We start from the raw sequence: 20,545 nt of genomic DNA on the forward strand, positions 1-20,545 counted from the left end.
TTGCGTCATGTGCAGAACAGAGCAAGATGCCCCTATCGGTAGGTTTATGGATCTATGTAAAATAAATACCTTTCTTCTCTACCTAGCAAATGTGGAGAGACTAAGAAATAGATCTAGCCCCACCGCCAATAACAACCACTCCTTTTCCCGTGAAATTACCATCAACAATCCATGAATCACTTGGTTCCCTTAAGCTGTTGCTGGATATTTTAACTTCAAATGACACATCACTTTGCAGTGAGGCAACTGAAGCATTGCTTAAATCAAAAGTACCAAACGTGAAAGGATAGCAAGAAGTGAGTTCCTGGAGGATGGGCACAATTTGTATTCTTCCTTGTATTTTCCAGGGCTTCAGTGTTTTATACACAATAAGCCCTCAACTGATATCTATAGATAAGTGAGCAAGTTCACTATCACTGAAGGAAAAGAAAGGCTCATCCCTTAATTGTTACCTTCTACACCTTGTTGTCATTACCTACCCTCTTGCCTCATCTCTGGCCACTCCAAATCTTGGTCCTACAATCACCATGAAGGGGGAACAAACTAAAAATAATGCATAAGAATGTTAAAAGAAAACTGAAATGCTACATATATGGGCAGAACAGAGCAAGATGCCCCTATAAGTAGATTTATGGATCTACATAAAATAAATACTTTTCTTTTCTACTAAGCAAATGTGGAGAGCCTAGCAAATATATATAAAGTGTATATATACACACATACATATGTATATATGTATATATATGCATATATGTATGTACATCTTCTGTATCTACCATTACAGTACTATGTAGTCTCTGTCTCCTAAATATTTATTGGTATGTTAATTATTAGCACCAAGGAAATCCTATTTATTGTTTTTAAACTACAGCGGTTCTTTGGATTTCTAAATCAACATCATTTTCTGAGATAACCAGTATTTATTCTCTGTGCTGTTAATTTCTAAGATAGACGCAAAAAGAGAGCACTGCTCATGTCTCGAATTGAGTCTATCTTCAGTTTATCCTATAGGCCACCAGTAGCATTTAATCTAATGGCAAACAACTTCTCAATCAGCTTAAGCTTTCCTTTTAACTCTCTTAGTTTCACTCAGTAACATTCTTACCTCAAAAAGTGTTGAAATCCAAGAACTAGAGGCACTCACCTGGCATCTAAGGCTGGTACATAGTATTTAAAAATGTTTGTTGAATGGAAATGAATTACAAAGAGCCTGCACCGGAATCTGGATCACTCTGAACTGGATATTGACAGAACTAATCAGGCAATCCTTGTTTTCAAGGGCCAAAAACACTTCCACAAGCTTCCCGGTCATATATATATATATATATAACCAAGTCACTACTTGAACCACCAACTCCCACATTCACCCCACTGCTCCCCAGAGTAGCCTCCTGACCTGTCTCTCACCTTCAACACCCCATAACTCTACCACTACCTCTAACGGAGATCTGATCCAGTCTCCACTTGACCCAGCCCTGACTGTGGCCTCCTAATCCAGTAATTTCCAGCTATGCTCCTCCACATGCTGTTACGCAGCTTAACCTCTTCTGGACAGAGAATCCTTTGTACGACCTGTCTGCTCTTGGAGGCTTCTGGTCCTAGCCTTCTTGAACATGCCTACAGCCACTACCTCAGGTCAGGCCTTCATTGTCTCTTGCCTGAATATCATAATAATTGGCTAACAGTTCTCACCACCTCTACTCTTACTGATCCCCAATCCACTTTCCATAGTGCTGCCAGAGTAATCTTTCTAAAATACAAATCCGACTGTCGATCCAAACTAGAGTATACACTCCTTAGCAGTGACAGACAAGCCTTCCTACATTTTAAACCTTCTTTCCCAAAGTCTGCCAGTAGCCACATACCCCACTGTTCAAGCAAACCAACCTGCTCGCCTTTCTCCAAGAACCTGTGCTCACTCGTGCCTCTGGGCTTTCATCCAGGCTCTTCCCCCTACCTGGTTTGCCCTACTCATCTTTCAAGATAAACCTTGGGTTAAGTGAATTATCTCTCCGAAGCACTCCATGGCACATTGCTCTTCTACATTGTGGCACCTAACACACTTATGTGTAATTGCTTAATATTTTTCTGTCTCCTCCCCTAAGCTGTAAGCTTCCTTAGGAGAGAGACCATATCTATCTTGCTAATCACTGTCTCACCAGTACCTAGCACAGTATCTGGCACACTGGCACTCGATAAATATTTGATTGACTAAACATAAAATTATTATTATTAATAATAATGGCAGCTAATAATATTAATATTATTAATAAAATTAATAATGATTATGATGGCAGCTTACTATGTGCCTGGCACTGTCCTAAGTACTTTACATGTGTTAATTCATTTAATCCTTGAAATAATCCTAAATATCATTATTGTCTCCACTTTACAAATAAGGACATTGTGACGCAGAGATAGTAAATAACACAGCCTGAGGTTATATAGTCATAACATGACAGAGTCACAACCTGAACCCAGACAGTGGATCCAGAGCCTAGGTTGTCAGGACTCCTCCATACTGCCTCTCCTTCAAATATAATCCAGTTCAAAAGACACCTTCTGTGAAAACCGTATCTTACCATCCAATCTGAATTAGACATTTGTCTTCTGTATCCTATGACACCCTACATACACTTTCATCATAGTATTTATCACACTGCACTTTATGACTTGGTGTCCATTCCCCTTATTCCATGAGATACTGGAGGGCAGGAACTTTGACTCTGTGTTGAGTTTCTTTGTACCCTCAGGACATCACACATGGTACATACTCCAACTTTCAAGGATGGATGATAGAGCCTGAGTCAGAACCTTAGCGTTCATTTTCAGATTATCCACCAGGTGGCAGAAGAAGACAAAAGCTGAACAGAGGGCAAGATCCCTTACCTTTCACACTTGTCACTTTCTCCATGATGGTTTCCTGATCTTGGTACAGAGTCACCGTCACTGTGGCTCCCGATGTGCCATAGCCCCAAATCACTGCCCCTGCGGGCTCCTTCTGCAGCACCATGTAGTTATTGATGTAGGAGGCAAAGCGAAAACCAACATCTAAAATATAAAACAAACACTTAGCATCATTGGAAGATACATCACCAACTGAATCTGGTTACACAGTAAAGAACATAATAAAGCCTTTATACAGGCCAATTTGAATATATCCAGTCCTTTTAATCTTCTAAAACTAGATCTTATGCTTTCTAATTAGGTAAGCAACCCAACAAGAATTGCCAACAATATGCATCAAAGTACGGGGTTACCAATAAGGAAAACTCAAAGAACCTAGGGCAACCAATGTAACACAAGCCTCCTCACCCTCAGAGCTCTTGATCTGCCTTTGCCCTGGGTTTGGCCCTGACACTTCATTCACCTACAAATTGCTAAGATGCTCCTCTTATACCCCCCACAGATGGTATTTATGAGAAAAATAAACCACTTCCTTTCCCTACTTTCCATTACCACACCTACTCCTTGTTGCTGAGAATAAAGAAACCTGCCTCTCTCCAACACAGCCTTCCCGAATCTATCCCCCCACCCTTTATTTCCCCCTTTCCATCCTACCAGCATCAATTTCTCACAAATAATTCCCCTTACTGTGTTTTTTTTTTACAATCCATTAAAAATTCTAAATAAGCATTTATGAACATCTGCAAAGTCTGCTTCCTTCCAAGGTAAATTCAGATAAACTAAGATGAAAAAATAAGGTCGGTGAGAAACAGAAGGTCAAAATGTCAGAACAGAGGTCTTTCGTCTCAATTTTACCCATTTCACAAGCTATATTATATAAAAAGAACAAGAGAGAGCACTTGAAACTGTAGATTCTATTCTAGAGTCACTAACAAGACTGAATAAGAACTCACTTTAACGAGATCATTCCTATTTTTAACATGCAGCCTATATTGAAGTATTTTATTAATAACAAGCATCTATCCAAATTATCTCAGTGAGTTCCTCATCAAAACTTAACAAGGGGGGGGAAACTTAAGTTATGTCCCATTTTGTCTGAACAAAAGACTAAAATCCCTAGAAGAAAATAATTAACAAAGTTAAGTTTGTTTTTTTTTAAGGGTTTTAAACAAAAATGATAGGCAGGACAGAGAATGAGAACTAACAAAGTTGACATTTTTCTCCCTGGAAGCTACAAATGATGATGGCCCCTTAGGCCACGCTTAACAGGGCAGCATAGCTAATGGGGTCTCCTACACAGACTAGGTGGCCTATTTGTCCTGTGCTTCGAATAACAGCCCAGTTGCTACACATCTTCTGCTTGCTCTCTCTCATGAGTTTTAGTTCCATCATAAATCCGACATGACAACCAAAGATCATCCAGAAGGCTGGATAACGGGCTCGAGATGCACAGCTACCACAAGCAAAATGCTCTAAGAAGAGACTCCAACACCCCACAATTGCATAAGCAGGTTGGCAGCATGCTGGAGGGAAGGGGAGAGGCACACGTGTGGGAGGGCCTAGTCTTGGGTAGGTGCTTCATATGGAATGAAAACTGGAAACCAAAGGGCTAAGAGCTAAGCAGAGAGGATGAGGGTAGGGGGGAACGGAACTGGCTGTCACTTGTACACGAGCCTGTGCAAATGAAGGGCTGAGTGCAGCCACTGTCTTACAGGCTGGGACACATCTTTCCAAGTTCCGTCTGTTTCTACCAATACACACTTACTGGACCTCACTGTGCCTGGCTCTATTCTGTGTTAAAGAATTTTAGAGATAGAAAGGATCTTTCAAAACGAAAGAAAGAAAGAAAGAAAGAAAGAAAGAAAGAAAGAAAGAAAGAAAGAAAGAAAGAAAGAAAGGATCTTTCACACTCGGAGGTAGAATCTTGTTATTTACTGATCAACATTGACCCCCACCCCGGCTAGATTGGGTAATTTTGGTTAATAGCTTGTATATTAATTAATTAATTCGACAAGTATTTAGTGTTATCTACTGTGTGCCAGACACCATTTTAAGCACTGGGGATATAATAGAAAAAGAAAGGGGAGCCTGGGTGGTTCAGCGGTTGAACATATCTACCTTTGGCTCAGGGCATGATCCCAGAGTCCTGGGATCCAGTCCCACATTGGGCTTCCTGCATTCCTGCATGGAGGCTGCTTCTCCCTCTGCCTGTGTCTCTGCCTCTCTGTGTCTCTCATGAATAAATAAATAAAATCTTAAAAAAAAAAAAAGAAAAAGAAAGGAAGGCAAAGGGAAAAAAAAACACAAACCTCCAGCAACAGGGAGGTTCCATTCTACTGGGGAGCTTATTTCTGGCAGGCACAAGCACGCTGCATGTAGCAAACCCCTTTGACCGACCTTAAATCACGTAGGTAGTTCATGTCAGGACTTGGAACCAAGCCACCTGATTCCAAAACTACTGCAATTTCCACTCTGCTGCAGTTAGATACTGGTGGTAAATTAAAAAAAAAAAAGTCATACTTTCTGCCCTTATAAAGCTCACATTCCAACCAGATAAGAGTAGAGAGTGGAACATTACCAAGGAATTGAGCAATGGACAAAATAGGAGAACAAGAAAGGAGGCAGGACTGGTCATTCCTTTTGTCAAACACAAGACACTTAGCATTTGAATTTTTTTTTTTTAGGTCTTTAATTTTTTCCATCGTTTGGGCATTGGAGTAGAAAACACAAATTAACATTGTGGGGAAATTAAAAGTAGTCATTAGAAGCAGACTGACAAAATTAGGACGGCGGTTAGGTTACCTCTGGTGAGGAACTGGTGGGATGCACTGGGGAGGAACATCCAGGGAGTCTCAATAAAACTGGCAATGTTCTAGATCTTAAGTTGGGTGCAGCACCCTTGGGTGTTCATTTTCTTGTTGCATTGCTCATATATTTTTGTGCACTTCAAAATATTATGCAGTCAACACGGGCACAAGGGGGAATGATTTGAAGGAAAGATGTGAGGATATGCCACCGAATAAGAAGGAAAGAAAATTTAAAGCATTAATGAAAAAAATACACTCATCGGTCATGAAGGTAATGGAACCATAAAACCCAAAGGTGAAGACTGAATACAGGACTGGCATTAAAGTTAACAGCCTTTAAGAGAAGATCTAATAAAAGAATGGCCCTGCTCTCCTCCCATATGCTAGGCTCAAAGGTCACTGAGTGGGGATGAGAGCCAGCAAGGGATCCCCAGGGGGCTCAGCGGTTTAGCATCCGCCTTCAGCCCAGGGGGTGATCCAGGGGTCCTGGGATAGAGTCCAGCATCAGGCTCCCCCACTGGAGCCTGCTTCTCCTTCTGCCTGTGTCTCCGCCTCTCTGTGTGTGTCTCTCATGAATAAATAAATTAAAAAGAGAGAAAATGCTATGCAGAGTGCTGCTGGTTTACACTTGTGTTAAAGCCTGAGAAACTCCTGATGGGCCACAGGTGGTCTCAGTCTGGGTACTTTTGGGTTCTCAGGTAAAGTGACTGCCAGTTTTCTGCACCCTATCCCCATTCTCACTTCAACCTATCTTTCTTAGCAGGGGTCTTTGGGATCCACTCTTTGAATGGCTTGAAGAAAACAGGTGCAGCGTGAGCACTTTACTAGGCATTAATTAGTGGGCAGATCCCACCTGCTGGTTCTCCACGGTTGTGGCTCAGCGTCCAGCCCGGGGTCCTCAAATGGCAGGATCCCACCTGGACAGTAGTCCAAGCCACATCACGAATATAACCTCACCACCGCCCTCTGTCAGCTGCGCCAGAGATCAAAGCTAGGCCTTAAATACTCTGAGCTACTGAGGGGGTTGTATTTCTTAGCCCTAATCACCACTTAAAGTAGTCAGACGTAATTCCCCCAAGGAACCAAGCTCCAAGCACACCCTCCCCAAGGGTACCACTGAGGGGGCAGCAGGGAAACGCTGTGGGTGATGACTCAGTCACCTGTTTCCAAATATTACCTAACTCGCTTCGCCCCCTTCCCTGCGGGTTCCCCTGCAGTTATCCGGGGACCCCGAGGGCCTCGGTCTGGCGCGATCGGGCCTCCGGGCTCAGACACCCAAACCTCCCCTCTGGGCCACAAGGGGCATCGTGACGACGGCGGGAGGACGCGGACCCGCCGACACCCCCGCCCAGCAGGCACCTGCGGCCCAGCCCGGGTCGGAGGGCGGGCGCCGGGGTGGCAGGTGCTGCGGCGGACGCGGGACCTCGGAGCCCGCGCAGGCCGGCGGGCAGGGGCCGGGCCGAGTGCGCCGCCTCACCTGCACTCGTGGCGGCCAGCAGGACTAGAGGCAGCACCAGCCCAAACACAAACCTCGGCGCTGCCATGTTCGCGAGGATCCGCCGCCCGCGTGCTGGACTCCGGGTGCCCTCTGCAGGCGGGGCGGGGCCGTGGGCGGGGCCGTGGGCGGGGCTGTGGGGGGGCCGTGGGCGGGGCCGGGAGGTCTGGCTCCACCCCTCCCAGGCCGCTCTGTCGCGAAGCCGTCCGCGGCCGCCGGGCGAGGCCGGGCCTGTCCCCTTCCCGGCCGCCGTAGTGGAGTTTAAAAAAAAAAAACGGTTACCCAGCAACGAGAAATAACAACCGGAACCATCGGCAACCAGCTCTGCGAGAACGGAGAGGTGAGGCGGTTTTCCCCACTTCCTCTCCAGACCCGAGACCTCGCCTGTCCCCTGGGCCTCCCGCGTTCTCTCGGGATCCCCGACACATTCCGGGATCGCGAGGGCACCTGGGGCGCCGAGGCCGCCTGCGATCCCCGATCCTCGACGTCCCTCGAGGGCCCCGGTCCCCGCTCGGAGCGCCCTCCCCTCCCCAGACCCGTCCAGGGTCTCGCCCTGCCCTGGAGTGATTCGGTACCTCATCTCCCGTGCCCTCGAAAACCGAAAACATCCTGCACGCCGTGGGCCTCGTGACACCGTCTCGCCCCTGACCTAGACCCCACCGGCCGGCGGACCGTGTGGCATTGGCACCTCCACCAAAGAGGGCCAGGGTGTCGTTTGCACACTCAGCCGCCCACCCCGCTGCTTGGCAGCTGTCCTCGGTCCAGTCCCGTATTCCAAGACCGGAAGATCAGACCTGGTCAGGACAAAACCGGAAAACACAAGAATCCCCAAATCCTGGAGCCTGGATTTGCAAAATCTTTGATCTTGCCTCCGCCCTCTGAGCCCCTGCTGCCCCTTTCTGGGGGGTATGTAGGCCTTTCCGGGCATTGTAGGTCATGCTTCGGAAGTGGAAGCAAGGGGCAAGACCAATTAAGTGTTACTCTTCTTCATTCAACAAATTAGAGTAATTTCTAGAACCAAGATTGGCTCTTACTTCATTTTTTTGAAATTTTAAACCCCCTAAGAGTGTCTTCTTGGTAATTTCTGATGAATTTTTAACAGTACTTCTGAGTTCCTGTGGGATAACAAAAATTACCCTCATCTTTTTAATATATGTTTTAAAATATATATTATTATATATTATACATATATCTATTATATTATATATTTAATATATATTAAAATATATATATAAGGGACAGAAATAAAAAGTGTTCTAGTGAAAAAAAAATCTGCAATTTTTGTAATTTAAAAAATAATGATTAGGCCTAGTAAATGAGTTTGTATTTGTAATATTCTAATTAATGATAGAGAGTCCGAAACTCTGGAAGAAATGATGGACTGGGGTTGTGTTGGGGGGAGAATTAAAGTTCAGGAAATTTGGGTCTCAGAAATAATTTGCCGTCATAATTGTGATTATATAAGTAAAATCAGACAAGCTTACAGACAATACTCTCTAACGAATCTCTAGGTACAATAGGCAGTTCCTTCCAAGGAGATGTCGATTCCATTCTCCAACACCCACTACCGAATTCCACAAGGATTTGGCAATCTTCTTGAAGGGCTGACACGGGAGATTCTGAGGGAGCAACCAGAAAATATACCAGCTTTTGCAGCAGCATATTTTGAAAATCTTCTAGAGAAACGAGAGAGTAAGATTTTTTTAATAGGCTTTTTTTTTTTTTAAGTAAGAGACTAAGCATTTGTTTATGGTGAAACTGGGTCAAGACCATTCTCATTCCACAGAAAGCCTTTATGAGGCAAGTAGCTTCAAATAACAGTTCTTGCTATAGAAAACATGTGCCTTTATGATAAGTTTTCTTAAGTCACATTATTTCACATTATTGAAGATTACCAGTTGATTACTCAGACCTTCTTTGTTGTATTTTTCATGGACACACTGGGTGGAAGGGAACCTCAAGAGATCATCCAACCTATCCCTCCGTCTCCCAACAGGCTGTTCCAATGCATGCCAAGCAGCTGACTGCCTAGTCCTCCTGGGAAGAGAGTTTGGTTGTCTTTACATGTTGACTCTTCTTACTTCAAAGTATTATAACTGTTGTAAAAAATAATTCTATGTTCCTTACATTAAATAGATTGGTATTTGCTGGGGTATGTGAAACTGTCTGCAAAAAAGCACAGAGTAATACTGCTTTTAAAACTAAAATTCCAGGGGTGTCTGGGTGGCTCACTCAATTAAGTATCTGACTCTTGATTTTTGGCTCAGGTCTTGATATCGGAGTCGTGAGTTCAAGCCCCATATTGGGCTCCATGGGTGTGGAGCCTCCTTAAAAAAAAAAAAAAAAAAAAAAGAAGAAGAAGAAATCCCAGCTTGGGAAGTAATTTATATCCTTTCTCTATTCTTCCAAGGTCCTATCCTGCCCAGAGACTAAGATTCATGCTAACAATGACTCTTTGGCTGAAAGCCAGAGAAGTTTCTTCACTTCCAGAAATAAAATTTCCAAATTCCTAGCTTTGAAGTCTCATAACTATCAAAATCTGATCCAGTAGTCAAAATGGGAATTATTACAGCTATGCATCTCTATAAAAGAAAAAAAAAAAAACCTATTCTTGACTAGAACAAACATTTTGTATGCGCTGTTTCCATCATTACTTTTGACTGCAGTATTCCAACAGAGTGGTAAAAGTGACTAGAAATAACTACAAGTAATTGAGCATTCGATTTTAAATCATTTTCCAGAAGAAGGAAACCTACCACAAGGCTTGAGTTGAAACAACTCCCATACACACTGCACCGCTCCACCATCTTGTCTTCTTTTCTCAACCCCGGCAGAGCTCAGAATCTCTGCCAATTTCCTGAATGTTGCTGGTCTTTTCCATATCCAGTCAGTATGAATATCTGTTGTATAATTTAAAACTTACATGCTACTAAAAAGCGATTAAAAGAACTCAGAGTAAGAGGTGAATTATAATGGGCATTAATTTTGTTATTATAACATTAATTTTACAAACTCATGAGTAAAATGTCTTTAGTCATTTATTTAATTTTAGATTTCAGAAATGTCCCATTGCAAAAACATTTGAGTCATTGTTAGTGGATCATGATAATTAAAGCAATTGGTGATTCAGAGTAATAGTCTCAGAATACTAGTCTCTAACTAAAAAACTAGATAAAACTACTTGAAAAAATTTAAAGCACCATACTCAATTCCACTCATGTAAACCAAAGGTGAACTATCCAACTGATGCAAGTATCAGAATATAGTCTACCCAAAAGGGAAGAAAAAAGTCCTCTAGCCTAGTGTCTCTGACAATGCAAGAATTCCCTTCCAGCAGTCTTCATAGGTAATTATTAGTCTTAACTTTGATTTTTCTGACAGAAAACATGTTAGCATTTGATATAAGTGGTATCTCAAATCATTAGGGGAAAGGTGGGCTTTTATTAAATAATGTTGAGATAAAGATGGAAAAAAGATAAAATTGAATCTATTCCTTACATCATACACCAGGGTAAGTTCCAAACTGATCAAAGATTTAAATTTTTTTAGATTTAAATTTTTAAATGAAATCATATAAACAGATAAGGAACATGGATGAATTTCTCTGTAATATAAGAGAGGAAAAAACTTTTCTAGCTAAGGTGCTATAATTATTTAAAAATCCAAAAGCAATGAGGGAAAAAAAGACTGGTAAGATTGACAACATAAAACTAAAGTTTTACATGGCAAAATCGCCATAAGAAAAGTGAAACTACTTACAAATGCTAAACTGAAGAAAAACATTTGCCCAACAGGTTAATAAACCTAATAAAGTTTTGTGAAGATACGGAAGAAAAAACAATAACCTTTTATAAAACGATGGTCAAGAGATATGAGCAAACCACACAAAAAAATGCAAATTGCCCTTAACATGTGGGAACACACTGAAACTAACCCATAACAACATAAGCCAGATCAAAACTACACTGGGATACATACCACTACCAACTCCCCCCATCAGACTGGCAAAAAAACCAAAGTTTGCCAATTTATTCTAGACAAAGCTAGAGGGGAAATAAACAGTCATATACATTGCTGGAGGAGATATAAAAAGATATAACCCCAAAGAAGAGAATTTGACCGAGAAGCTCCACTTCTTCCCTTTTCATTGCATCGTTTCTTGAGGAAACAATCGAAACATCCATCATAGGGAATTTGTTGAATAAACTAGAGGACATCCATACAATGGAATTAATTATATATAACTACTTAAAAAACAGAATGAGAAAGATCTCTATATGTTGCTATAGAGTGATCTTGAGGATATGTTAAGTGAAAAAAGTAAGGTGGAAAAAAAAGTGTTTAGTATACTACCAATTACCTAACAAAGGGATGTTGATATGAATATATAACTATTCATTTATATTTTTAATGAAAGACTAAGTCTTTTAAAAGTCTACATTTACCTCTGGAGGAAAAGTAACAGAGTGGAGGGAACAGTATAGAAGGTAGAAAGCTGGACTTCTCTGAATATATCTTGAATTCAAAATCACAAATGTTCAACATAGTGTAAAGTAGAAAGAAATTTTTAAAAATTTTAAGCAATCTCTAAAGTTTGGAAGTGAAGTGAAACAAAGGAGCCTAACTACTATTAAAAATGGGTAGATATAACCACACAGAAAAATTATTTCAAGTGACTTGATAATACATACAGTAATGTGTACATCTCTGGTGGATATACCCTAAAAACAAAATGAAGTAAAAAAAAAAAGAAAGTCTTAAATTGTTTTCAGTAATCATTGTTAATAATATTATAATTACAGTTTTTATTCACTGTAGGACATAGCAAACAAGTAACTATCCTACTGTTATTAGAATAAGATTTTTAATAAATAAATAAAATCTTAAAAAAAAAAAAAAAGGGATCCCTGGGTGGCGCAGCGGTTTAGCGCCTGCCTTTGGCCCAGGGTGTGATCCTGGAGACCCGGGATCGAGTCCCACGTTGGGCTCCCGGTGCATGGAGCCTGCTTCTCCCTCTGCCTGTGTCTCTGCTTCTCTCTGTGTCTCTCATGAATAAATAAATAAAATCTTTTAAAATAAAATAAAAGATTTTTAGTATAAGAAAAATGACATATAGATATAAAAATAAAATAAGTTAGTAAAATCCTATAATCCTAAATTTGAACAGAAAAATATCAGTGTGACCTCAATGATATATTTTCTCTTCAAAAATGAAAGAGATGTTCTCTAGCTGTATACATTTTTTAAAAGGCTACAAAACAATGACCAACCCAGTACCAATGAGCACCCAGCCTCTAGAGTGTGACATCTAGCTACCATTTCCCACAGACCAAGGCTTCTAGACTAGCTAATTCCGTGATTTGGTCAGGAAATATGCAAGTTGAGCCTGAACATCTTGCCATACCAGAAAATAAGGAAACTATCAATGATTACTAGAGTTGTTTCCAAAGGACTCAGGAACACCTGAATACCTGAATGAGTTCCCACTGGCCAATTTTGGACAGTGAGAGCATCAATAAGAATAATAAATGCAGTGGATTGAAGTTGACCCAATATCTTAACTATTCAAAACAAATAAAACTTCCTTAAGAGGAGGATCCTAAGGAACCAACTGATTATTCTGAAAACTGGTCAATAAGGGGGAAAGCATCAAAACTTTAACCTGCCTTTTCTGGATGAACTGTGTGTCAGCTAACAGATAGCTGTTGATATGGGAAAGTTTTTCTTTACTGATTACTCCAGAAATAAATGATGATCAAATAAGAACATTGCCATTTTGCAATCCCTAAAGAAATGATCTAAGCAATCATCACCAATGGGCCATTAAAGATTATAAAAAGAGAGACAACCAGATATTATGTGTATCCTGACAAAATTACACTGCATTATCTCTAAAGTATTCTTGCTAAATAAATAAATAAATCCTGAATCAGCTACAGGAAATTCAAAAGCAAAGGAACTTGTTAAAAGTCATAATGAGAATGGAATCAGAAATATCTAAACTGTGGAAAACTCCAAAGGAAAAATGATCCAATTTCCTCAACAAAAACATTGCAAGGAAAAAATATGTGGGCTGGGAGATTGGTGAAAATCTCTTCCAATTAAAAGAGATGTAAAAGGCATAATGAAAGGCCGTGTGGGCCCATTGTTTGGGTTCTGTTTGAACAAATCAACAGTAAAAAAAAATCAACAAAAAATATACCAGGCAACATGGAGATATTTGGATAGCTAATATTAAGGCATTATTGTTAGTATTTAGATGTGATCATGATATTGTGGCTTTATATCTTAGAGATGCACACTGAAATAAACATTTATAGATAAAACAATAGGATGCCCGGAACTGGCTTGAAAATAATCACAAGAAACGGTGGGAAATTGAGTGAAGTTACAGATAAAATAAGATAAATCCTGAGTTTGTAATTGTTGAATCTGAGTAATATACACGTTATATTATTCTCTCTACTTTTGAAGTCTGTAATTGTTCGTAATGGGGCCGTCTGGGTAGCTCAGTCGGTTGGGTGTCTGCCTTCAGCTCAGGTCATGATCCTAGGGTCCTAGGAATGGGCCCTGGGATCGGGCTCCATGTCATTGGCTCCCTGCTCAGCAGGAAGCTGGAAGCCTGCTTCTCCCTCTCCCTCTGCCACTCCCCTAACTTGTACTCTCTGGCTCTGTCAGATGAATAAAATCTTTTTTAAAAAAGAAAGAAATTGTTCATAATGAAAAGTTCAAAAAATCTGCTTAAATATAAATATTTCTTCCTGTCTTTGTTTACTGACTACATAATATGCTTCATTTTTATTTTTTTAAAGATTTTATTTATTTGACAGAGAGAGAGCACAAGCAGGAGGAGGAGCATCATATATTCTCTTATCACTGGTTATGTTTACAGTGTTAAGCTATGTACATAATAAGATTTTCCTTTTTTTAAGATTTTATTTATTCAAGAGAGACACAGAGACAGAGGCAGAGACATAGGCAGAGGGAGAAGCAGGCTCCCTGCAGGGAGCCATATATGGAACTCGATCCCAGGACTCCAAGATCACTCCCTGAGCCAAAGGCAGACACTCAATCACTGAGCCACCCAGGTGTCCCCATAGTAAGATTTTCAACTAGCAATAAAGAACCTCCGGCTTGGGCAGCCTCGGTGGCTCAGCGGTTTAGCGCCTCCTGCAGCCCAGGACGTGATCTTGGAGACCCTGGATCCAGTCCCACATCAGGCTCTCTGCATGGAGCCTGCTTCTCCCTCTGCCTGTGTCTCTGCCTCTCTCTCTCTCTCTGTCTCTATGAATAAATAAAAAATAAAATCTTTTTTAAAAAAAAAACCTGTGGTTTGAAAAAAAGATCTTGTGTTACTAATCTGGATTTACTTTAATGAACTCAAAATAAGTCTGAAATTATTATATTTTTATTATTTAGAAACCAACTGTGATCCAGCAGAATGGGGGGCTAAGGTAGACGACCGCTTCTATAACAACCATGCATTCAAGGTATGGTCCTATGAAACTCGTGGATTTGGTTATTTCTTCTTGTCTCCAAAACAGATAATAGCAGAATCTCCCCAGAATCACGATCATGAAAGGCATATATATCTTATTAAACCTTTTTAGTTGTGCTGTTCTTTCTGACGAGAATTTTTTTCTAAAGTATCTGAATTGTGAAAAAAAATAAAGTATCTGAATTGTGAACAGATATTTAGCTGAAATTGAAAGATGATCAACAGAAAGAATGTACTTGAAAAGTTACAGAATAACTACTATCATTTATTCTTCAAATTGTATTGGGTATCACGATGGTTAGCAATAGCGGATCCTCAATAAATATTTGTTGAATTAACAAATGGCATTTCATAAAATAAAACAATTGCAATTTATCCAGTTGTTTCATCGTCATTGACATCATGGTGGAGTTTCTTCTACAAAACTAATGTGTTCAAAGACTGAACCTGCCTCCTCTTTAGCAACATTCTCTGAACCAGCCTTTCTCAACCAAGGTTCCCCAAAATAATTAAGCCCTAAGCCAAAGGCACTCATTGCATGTAAGGAATCAATGTCTTTCCTTTGTATCCAGGATGATTCTAGTTATGTACCATCCTTGATAGAATAGTCCCTCAAAACATTCTGTGTTCTGTGGTCCAGAAGAGGAACACTGGTTGATAAGGGCTATGTGTGACCCTTTGTGATTGGCATCAACTAATTGGGAACTTGATGGAAATTCTGTCTCAGGCTCTACCCCAGATCTGCCAAGTCAGAAACTGAACTTTAACAAGCTCCCCAAAGTAATTTGTAGGTACATTGGTGTCTGAGAAGCACTCTTCTAGACAACTGAGATAATACAGTAGCCACAAATCTCCACCAGATATTAGAATTAAAAGGAATTAACCAAGTTCAGGTTTTGATGGTGTTCCGCAGTAGAAGTGGGGAATTTCCAGGGGAAATACCTGTCACTTTTTCCATGAGTTCAAAAGTGAAGTTCCATCCATTTGTGCCTGCCAGATAATGGGAGTGTTGAGTTTGTTTCCACTTAACTTAATTCTCTGTGTTCATGTTTTATTTCAATCAAAAGAATAGTGTCAAAAAGCTTTAAGTCTTTGTGTCACATAGCAATTTTAGGGTGTTTTTTTTTCCATCTCTTTTGAATTCTAAAGGCTTTACTTAATTAGCGTATATGTCTTCAAATTTCTGTTTTATGGATTCAAGAAACTCTTCTCATAGGTTGTGAATTATCAATGCCTCTATTTTGGTGAAAGTTTTCAATAACCATGTCAAAATAGGCATAGCTGATATCCCTTTTTTTATTTATTTAAATGGTTCCCCATAGCAGAATTTACTTCTTTGATATGATTTTTAACCTTCAAACTTCATTAAAAAGTCTACTTGATCTCACATCATGGGGCACAATGGCACATATTTTGTTCTTATTTTAAAAACTAGCAGCACTTCTTTTTTACACTTTGTTCAAGATTCATTACAGCATCCTAATAACTTTAGTATAGGACAATAGCTTTGTTTTCATATAAAAACAATGCTGCACACATTCCAAAAGCAAAAATGTCAAACATTTTTCACCAATTGTTTGGTCATATTTGTTTATGCATATTCCCTTGAGAGTTTTAATTTATTTCTTTTTTTCCAACCTACTTTCTTTTTTTTTTTAAATCACCATGTACTTAATTCCTACTACTTCTCAGTACCATACAGAAATATTTAGTGACTTTCAGCAGTTTGATGCAAGACTACTGTTTTGGAATATTGCCTGTTTGACCCTCTCACCCCTCTTCCAGGAGCAAGAATCACCTGAGAATTGTGAGTCAGAAAAAGAAAAATCTCACCCATCTGTGAAAGAGGATGAGACACCAGTCACAGCCTTTGTAAGTTATATTTTCCATATATTATTAGATTCCTAAAAAGAATCATATCCCTCAAATTAAAATTATACTCCAAATATGAATCTAGTCTGTTATCCATATTGCTAAAATAATCACTTTGCTCTCTAGATAACTGGCATCAGTGATAAACTCACTGGTAGATCATTTGTAGCTATGCCTATTTTAAAGGAAAACTCCTTGCCCTTAAAAATAAAATCTTATTTTCCAAGATTGGCAATAGGTGGGAAAATCTCAGTCTTCATCCTTCAGATTCACTTTCCACTCTGAGAATTTTTCACTATTCGATGCTCTCACCACCACACAGTGGCAAGGGTCAGAGATAACAAAAGGAAACTCGCAGAGAATCACATACCACCAAACAGAATGGCTTTCCGCCATGTGTAAAGGTCTTACTCACCTTCCATGCACTGCTGTCTACAAAATAACTTCCTGGGGATCCCTGGGTGGCTCAGCGGTTTAGCGCCTGCCTTTGGCCCAGGGTGTGATCCTGGAGTCCCGGGATCAAGTCCCACATCGGGCTCCCCGCATGGAGCCTGCCTCTCCCTCTGCCTGTGTCTCTGCCTCTCTCTCTCTCTCTCTCTCTCTGTCTCTGTGTGTCTGTCTCTCATGAATAAATAAATAAAATCTTTTAAAAAAAATGACTTCCTGCCTGATAGCCTACATCTAAGCAGTAAAGACCTGAGTAGGGTCCACCTTCAAAGATACCTATTTTCAGTAGTGTGCTAGAGCCAGCTCTCAAGAGACAACTGTGCACATCTCTATACAACCCATGATCAGTAATGTCTATTTTACCAAAATCAGCCATGGTAGGAGTATGAAGATCATGGCCAATACTACAAATCAAACTTTTTTTTTTTGGAGAGTCCATATATAAACATTTACTAGCATATCACTGCCTATATTATGCATAGTCCAGACTCAGAGAACCAAGCCTAGTGGGAAAGAGCTCACTCTCTACAATGTTGAAGACCAAATTTCTGAGTTCCTTTTCATGCCTTAATGTCCCAGTTAGTCACCCGTTAACTGACATCCAAAGCAGACATACCTTACCTCCTACCCAGCTAGGGGCATAACTTTTCCCTATAACCTTTATAAATGATGCCAGAATTATATCAATACAACCCAATCAGCCTAACATTGCCATTTGCCAGTGTCATTTCCTTAAATCTTTACTAGTTGCCCTTACCCATTCATGAATCTGAGTTGAGATATTATTGATTTCCAACTCTACTGTAATGCATTTGCTCATACTGAGGCCTCATCTCAGAGGATTTAATACCATCCTGTTTGTATTTAAAAGTTTGAGAGCTAGATTTGCTTCATTGTTTTTTTTTTAATGGGGTGAGGATGTAAATAACCCAAAGGTCCTTCAACAGGAGACTGAGTAAATTAATCAAGTTGCTTTAGTACAATGTAATATAATAGTGGAAGAATGGGCAGCATTACATACTGAATAGTAATATAGAAAAGAGAACCAAGATACATAGTTATATGGAAAAAATAGTTGTGAACATTATAATTAGCATGATCTGATTTTTAAGATAAAAAGGCATGTATATACCCATATGAATACTTTGTATACAGAGAAACTTTGGAAGGATATATATATATATATATATATACTCACCCCATAATAATGGTTACATCTTAGGAGTAGGATTAGGAAAGTGGGAGAAAACTCACTACCAGGGACATTTATGTTTTTAAATGTACATGTACTACTGTTATAATTTAAAATGATATATTAGGGATCCCTGGGTGGCGCAGCGGTTTGGCGCCTGCCTTTGGCCCAGGGCGCGATCCTGGAGACCCCGGATCGAATCCCACGTCGGGCTCCCGGTGCATGGAGCCTGCTTCTCCCTCCACCTATGTCTCTGCCTCTTTCTCTCTCTCTCTCTGTATGTGACTATCATAAAATAAATTTAAAAATTAAAAAAAATTAAAATGATATATTAAAAGCTATGTATCTATTGAATTAGACACTTAGAACCTGTGTGTTTCACTGTCTATATTTTGGTAAATTAGATATAAATTTTATTTTTTTAAGATTTTATTTTTTTTTAATTTTTATTTATTTATGATAGTCACAGAGAGAGAGAGAGAGAGAGGCAGAGACACAGGCAGAGGGAGAAGCAGGCTCCATGCACCGGAAGCCCGATGTGGGATTCGATCCCCGGTCTCCAGGATCGCGCCCTGGGCCAAAGGCAGGCGCCAAACCGCTGCGCCACCCAGGGATCCCTAAGATTTTATTTATTTATTTGAGAGAGAGCAAGAGAGAGTGGCAGGAGGAGCAGAGTCAGGGACAAGCAGATTCTATGCTGAGTGTGGAGCCTGACACAGGGCTCGATCCCACGACCCTAATATCATGACCTGAGCTGAAATCAAGAGTCAGACTCTCAACCAACTGAGCAATCCAGACACGTCTACACCTAAAAATTTTTAAAAAAAGAAGCTATATACAGAAGTTCAGCCAACGACGTTAAAACTGACACCATTGGGGGCGCCTGGGTGGCTCAGTTGCTCAAGCGCCTGCCTTCGGCTCAGGTCATGATCCTGGATTGCCCAGATGGATCCCTGTGTGGTTGGGCTCCCTGCCCAGTGGGGAGTCTGCTTCTCCCTCTCCCTTTGCCCCTCCCCCTGCTCTACTGTCTCTGTCTCTCTGTCTCTCAGCTAATCAAAGAAATTTTTAAAAAAACTGATATTATTGGACTAAAAGGATTTCTCTTTGGCGGTCCACTTTAAATATATGATTTTGCTTAGCTAATCATTGAAAAATTAAGAAATTAATTTCATGTAATCATGATTATTTTGAAACAGCACATTTACTATTCTTGACATTTTTACCATGCCTCAAGGATTCTTACTTAGTTTCAAAAAAAAATGTTATTGCTCAGGAAACTGTTAAATAGGAGCTATTTTGAGGGGGAAGTTGGCACTGATCGTTTATTGCAGAGACATATTAAAGAATGAGAAAACAAAATGCCTGCTATTTTGGCACTCATCGTTTAGTATATATACAACGTGACAGTGTATAAAATTCCCTTAAGAAGCAAGAGATCTCAATTGTTACATCCCTAAACTGATTAAATTTATGCATTTATTTTCATGGCATCAAAATACTGGATATTTAAGAAGCGTCTTACTTTTTTCTCCTTTCCATGAAGGAATCTTCTGAAGAAGAAAAACAAAGAGAGGAGAATGCTGCTCTCAAAATCCAAGCAGCCTTCCGGGGACACTTAGCCAGAGAGGAGGTGAAGAAAATGAAGTCAGGTGATGCTGAAGGAGAGAAAAGAGAGGGAAATGAGTGAGAAGACTGGTTTTACTCCCCCGCTCCCCAGGAAAACATGAAAAAATCATCCAGATCCATCAGCCTCGCTGTGATTGTTGTTTTTTTCTTAGTAAGGGAGATGTGATGTAGTGAAATAACATTTGTTGCTGTTGTGAAAATCTGTCATGAGCATTTGTTTAATAAACATGCCATTGAACACATGCCTCTTAAAGATTTCTCTGAGATCATGAGTCTTATTTATACTTCTCCCAAGTCTCTGTATAAAGACCCCTGGATTTAAAGCTATAAAACTGGCATGTCTGAGTTTTCAGGGCTCTCAGTGGTTATGTGGTCTAACCATTATCTAATGAAAAAATTCTCTATCACATGCCTGAAAAATAGTCCTTCAGCTCCTGGTTCACTCCCGGTGGTAGAGAATTTTACTGTCTCTCAAGCATAGTCCATTTAGTTTTTGAATAATTCAAATTATTAAAAAGATAAGCTGAATCAAAAACCTGCTTCCCTGTAAGTTTCAACCATATGTTTTCATTTGTCATGCAGGCATGCAATCATTTATTGAAAAATGTATTGAGCCCAAAACATGTGCTGGGATTTAGTAGTGAATATCTGTTCCTACACCCAGCTGATGTTTTTTTTATTGTCATGCTCTCCAGAACTAC

At 40.1% G+C, this 20,545-nt stretch overlaps 2 protein-coding genes across 3 annotated transcripts in view; one reads left to right on the top strand and one right to left on the bottom strand.

The window, feature by feature from the left end:
- Positions 1-7,310, bottom strand: part of SIAE (sialic acid acetylesterase) — a 38,548-nt gene extending 31,238 nt beyond the window's left edge. The window contains exons 1-2 of one of the 2 annotated variants that reach the window (XM_055305558.1): positions 7,192-7,310; positions 2,890-3,051 (exon numbers count right to left, since the gene is read on the bottom strand). In XM_055305558.1, coding sequence (XP_055161533.1) covers positions 2,890-3,051; positions 7,192-7,258 — 229 coding nt within the window. In that variant the 5' untranslated portion in view covers positions 7,259-7,310. The remainder of the gene's footprint in view (positions 1-2,889; positions 3,052-7,191) is intronic. The other variant, XM_055305559.1, reaches the window with a different exon arrangement.
- A 100-nt stretch (positions 7,311-7,410) lies between these two features.
- Positions 7,411-20,074, top strand: SPA17 (sperm autoantigenic protein 17). Its single transcript, XM_055305560.1, has 5 exons — positions 7,411-7,549; positions 8,721-8,901; positions 14,629-14,699; positions 16,493-16,579; positions 19,762-20,074. Exons 2-5 carry the CDS (start codon positions 8,748-8,750, stop codon positions 19,903-19,905), a joined length of 456 nt encoding a protein of 151 aa, XP_055161535.1. The 5' UTR covers positions 7,411-7,549; positions 8,721-8,747; the 3' UTR covers positions 19,906-20,074.
- Positions 20,075-20,545: the final 471 nt, after the last annotated feature.

The sequence above is a fragment of the Nyctereutes procyonoides genome, unplaced genomic scaffold, assembly GCF_905146905.1.
Source record: "Nyctereutes procyonoides isolate TBG_1078 unplaced genomic scaffold, NYPRO_anot_genome, whole genome shotgun sequence".
NCBI lineage: Eukaryota > Metazoa > Chordata > Mammalia > Carnivora > Canidae > Nyctereutes > Nyctereutes procyonoides.

Excerpts from the sequence above, each read along its gene's own strand:
- SPA17 (XM_055305560.1), top strand. The coding sequence starts at position 8,748 with ATGTCGATTCCATTCTCCAACACCCACTACCGAATTCCACAAGGATTT. Across the intron at positions 8,902-14,628 it reads TCTTCTAGAGAAACGAGAGA|AAACCAACTGTGATCCAGCA; the intron begins GTAAGATTTTTT and ends TTTATTATTTAG. Across the intron at positions 14,700-16,492 it reads ATAACAACCATGCATTCAAG|GAGCAAGAATCACCTGAGAA; the intron begins GTATGGTCCTAT and ends CCCCTCTTCCAG.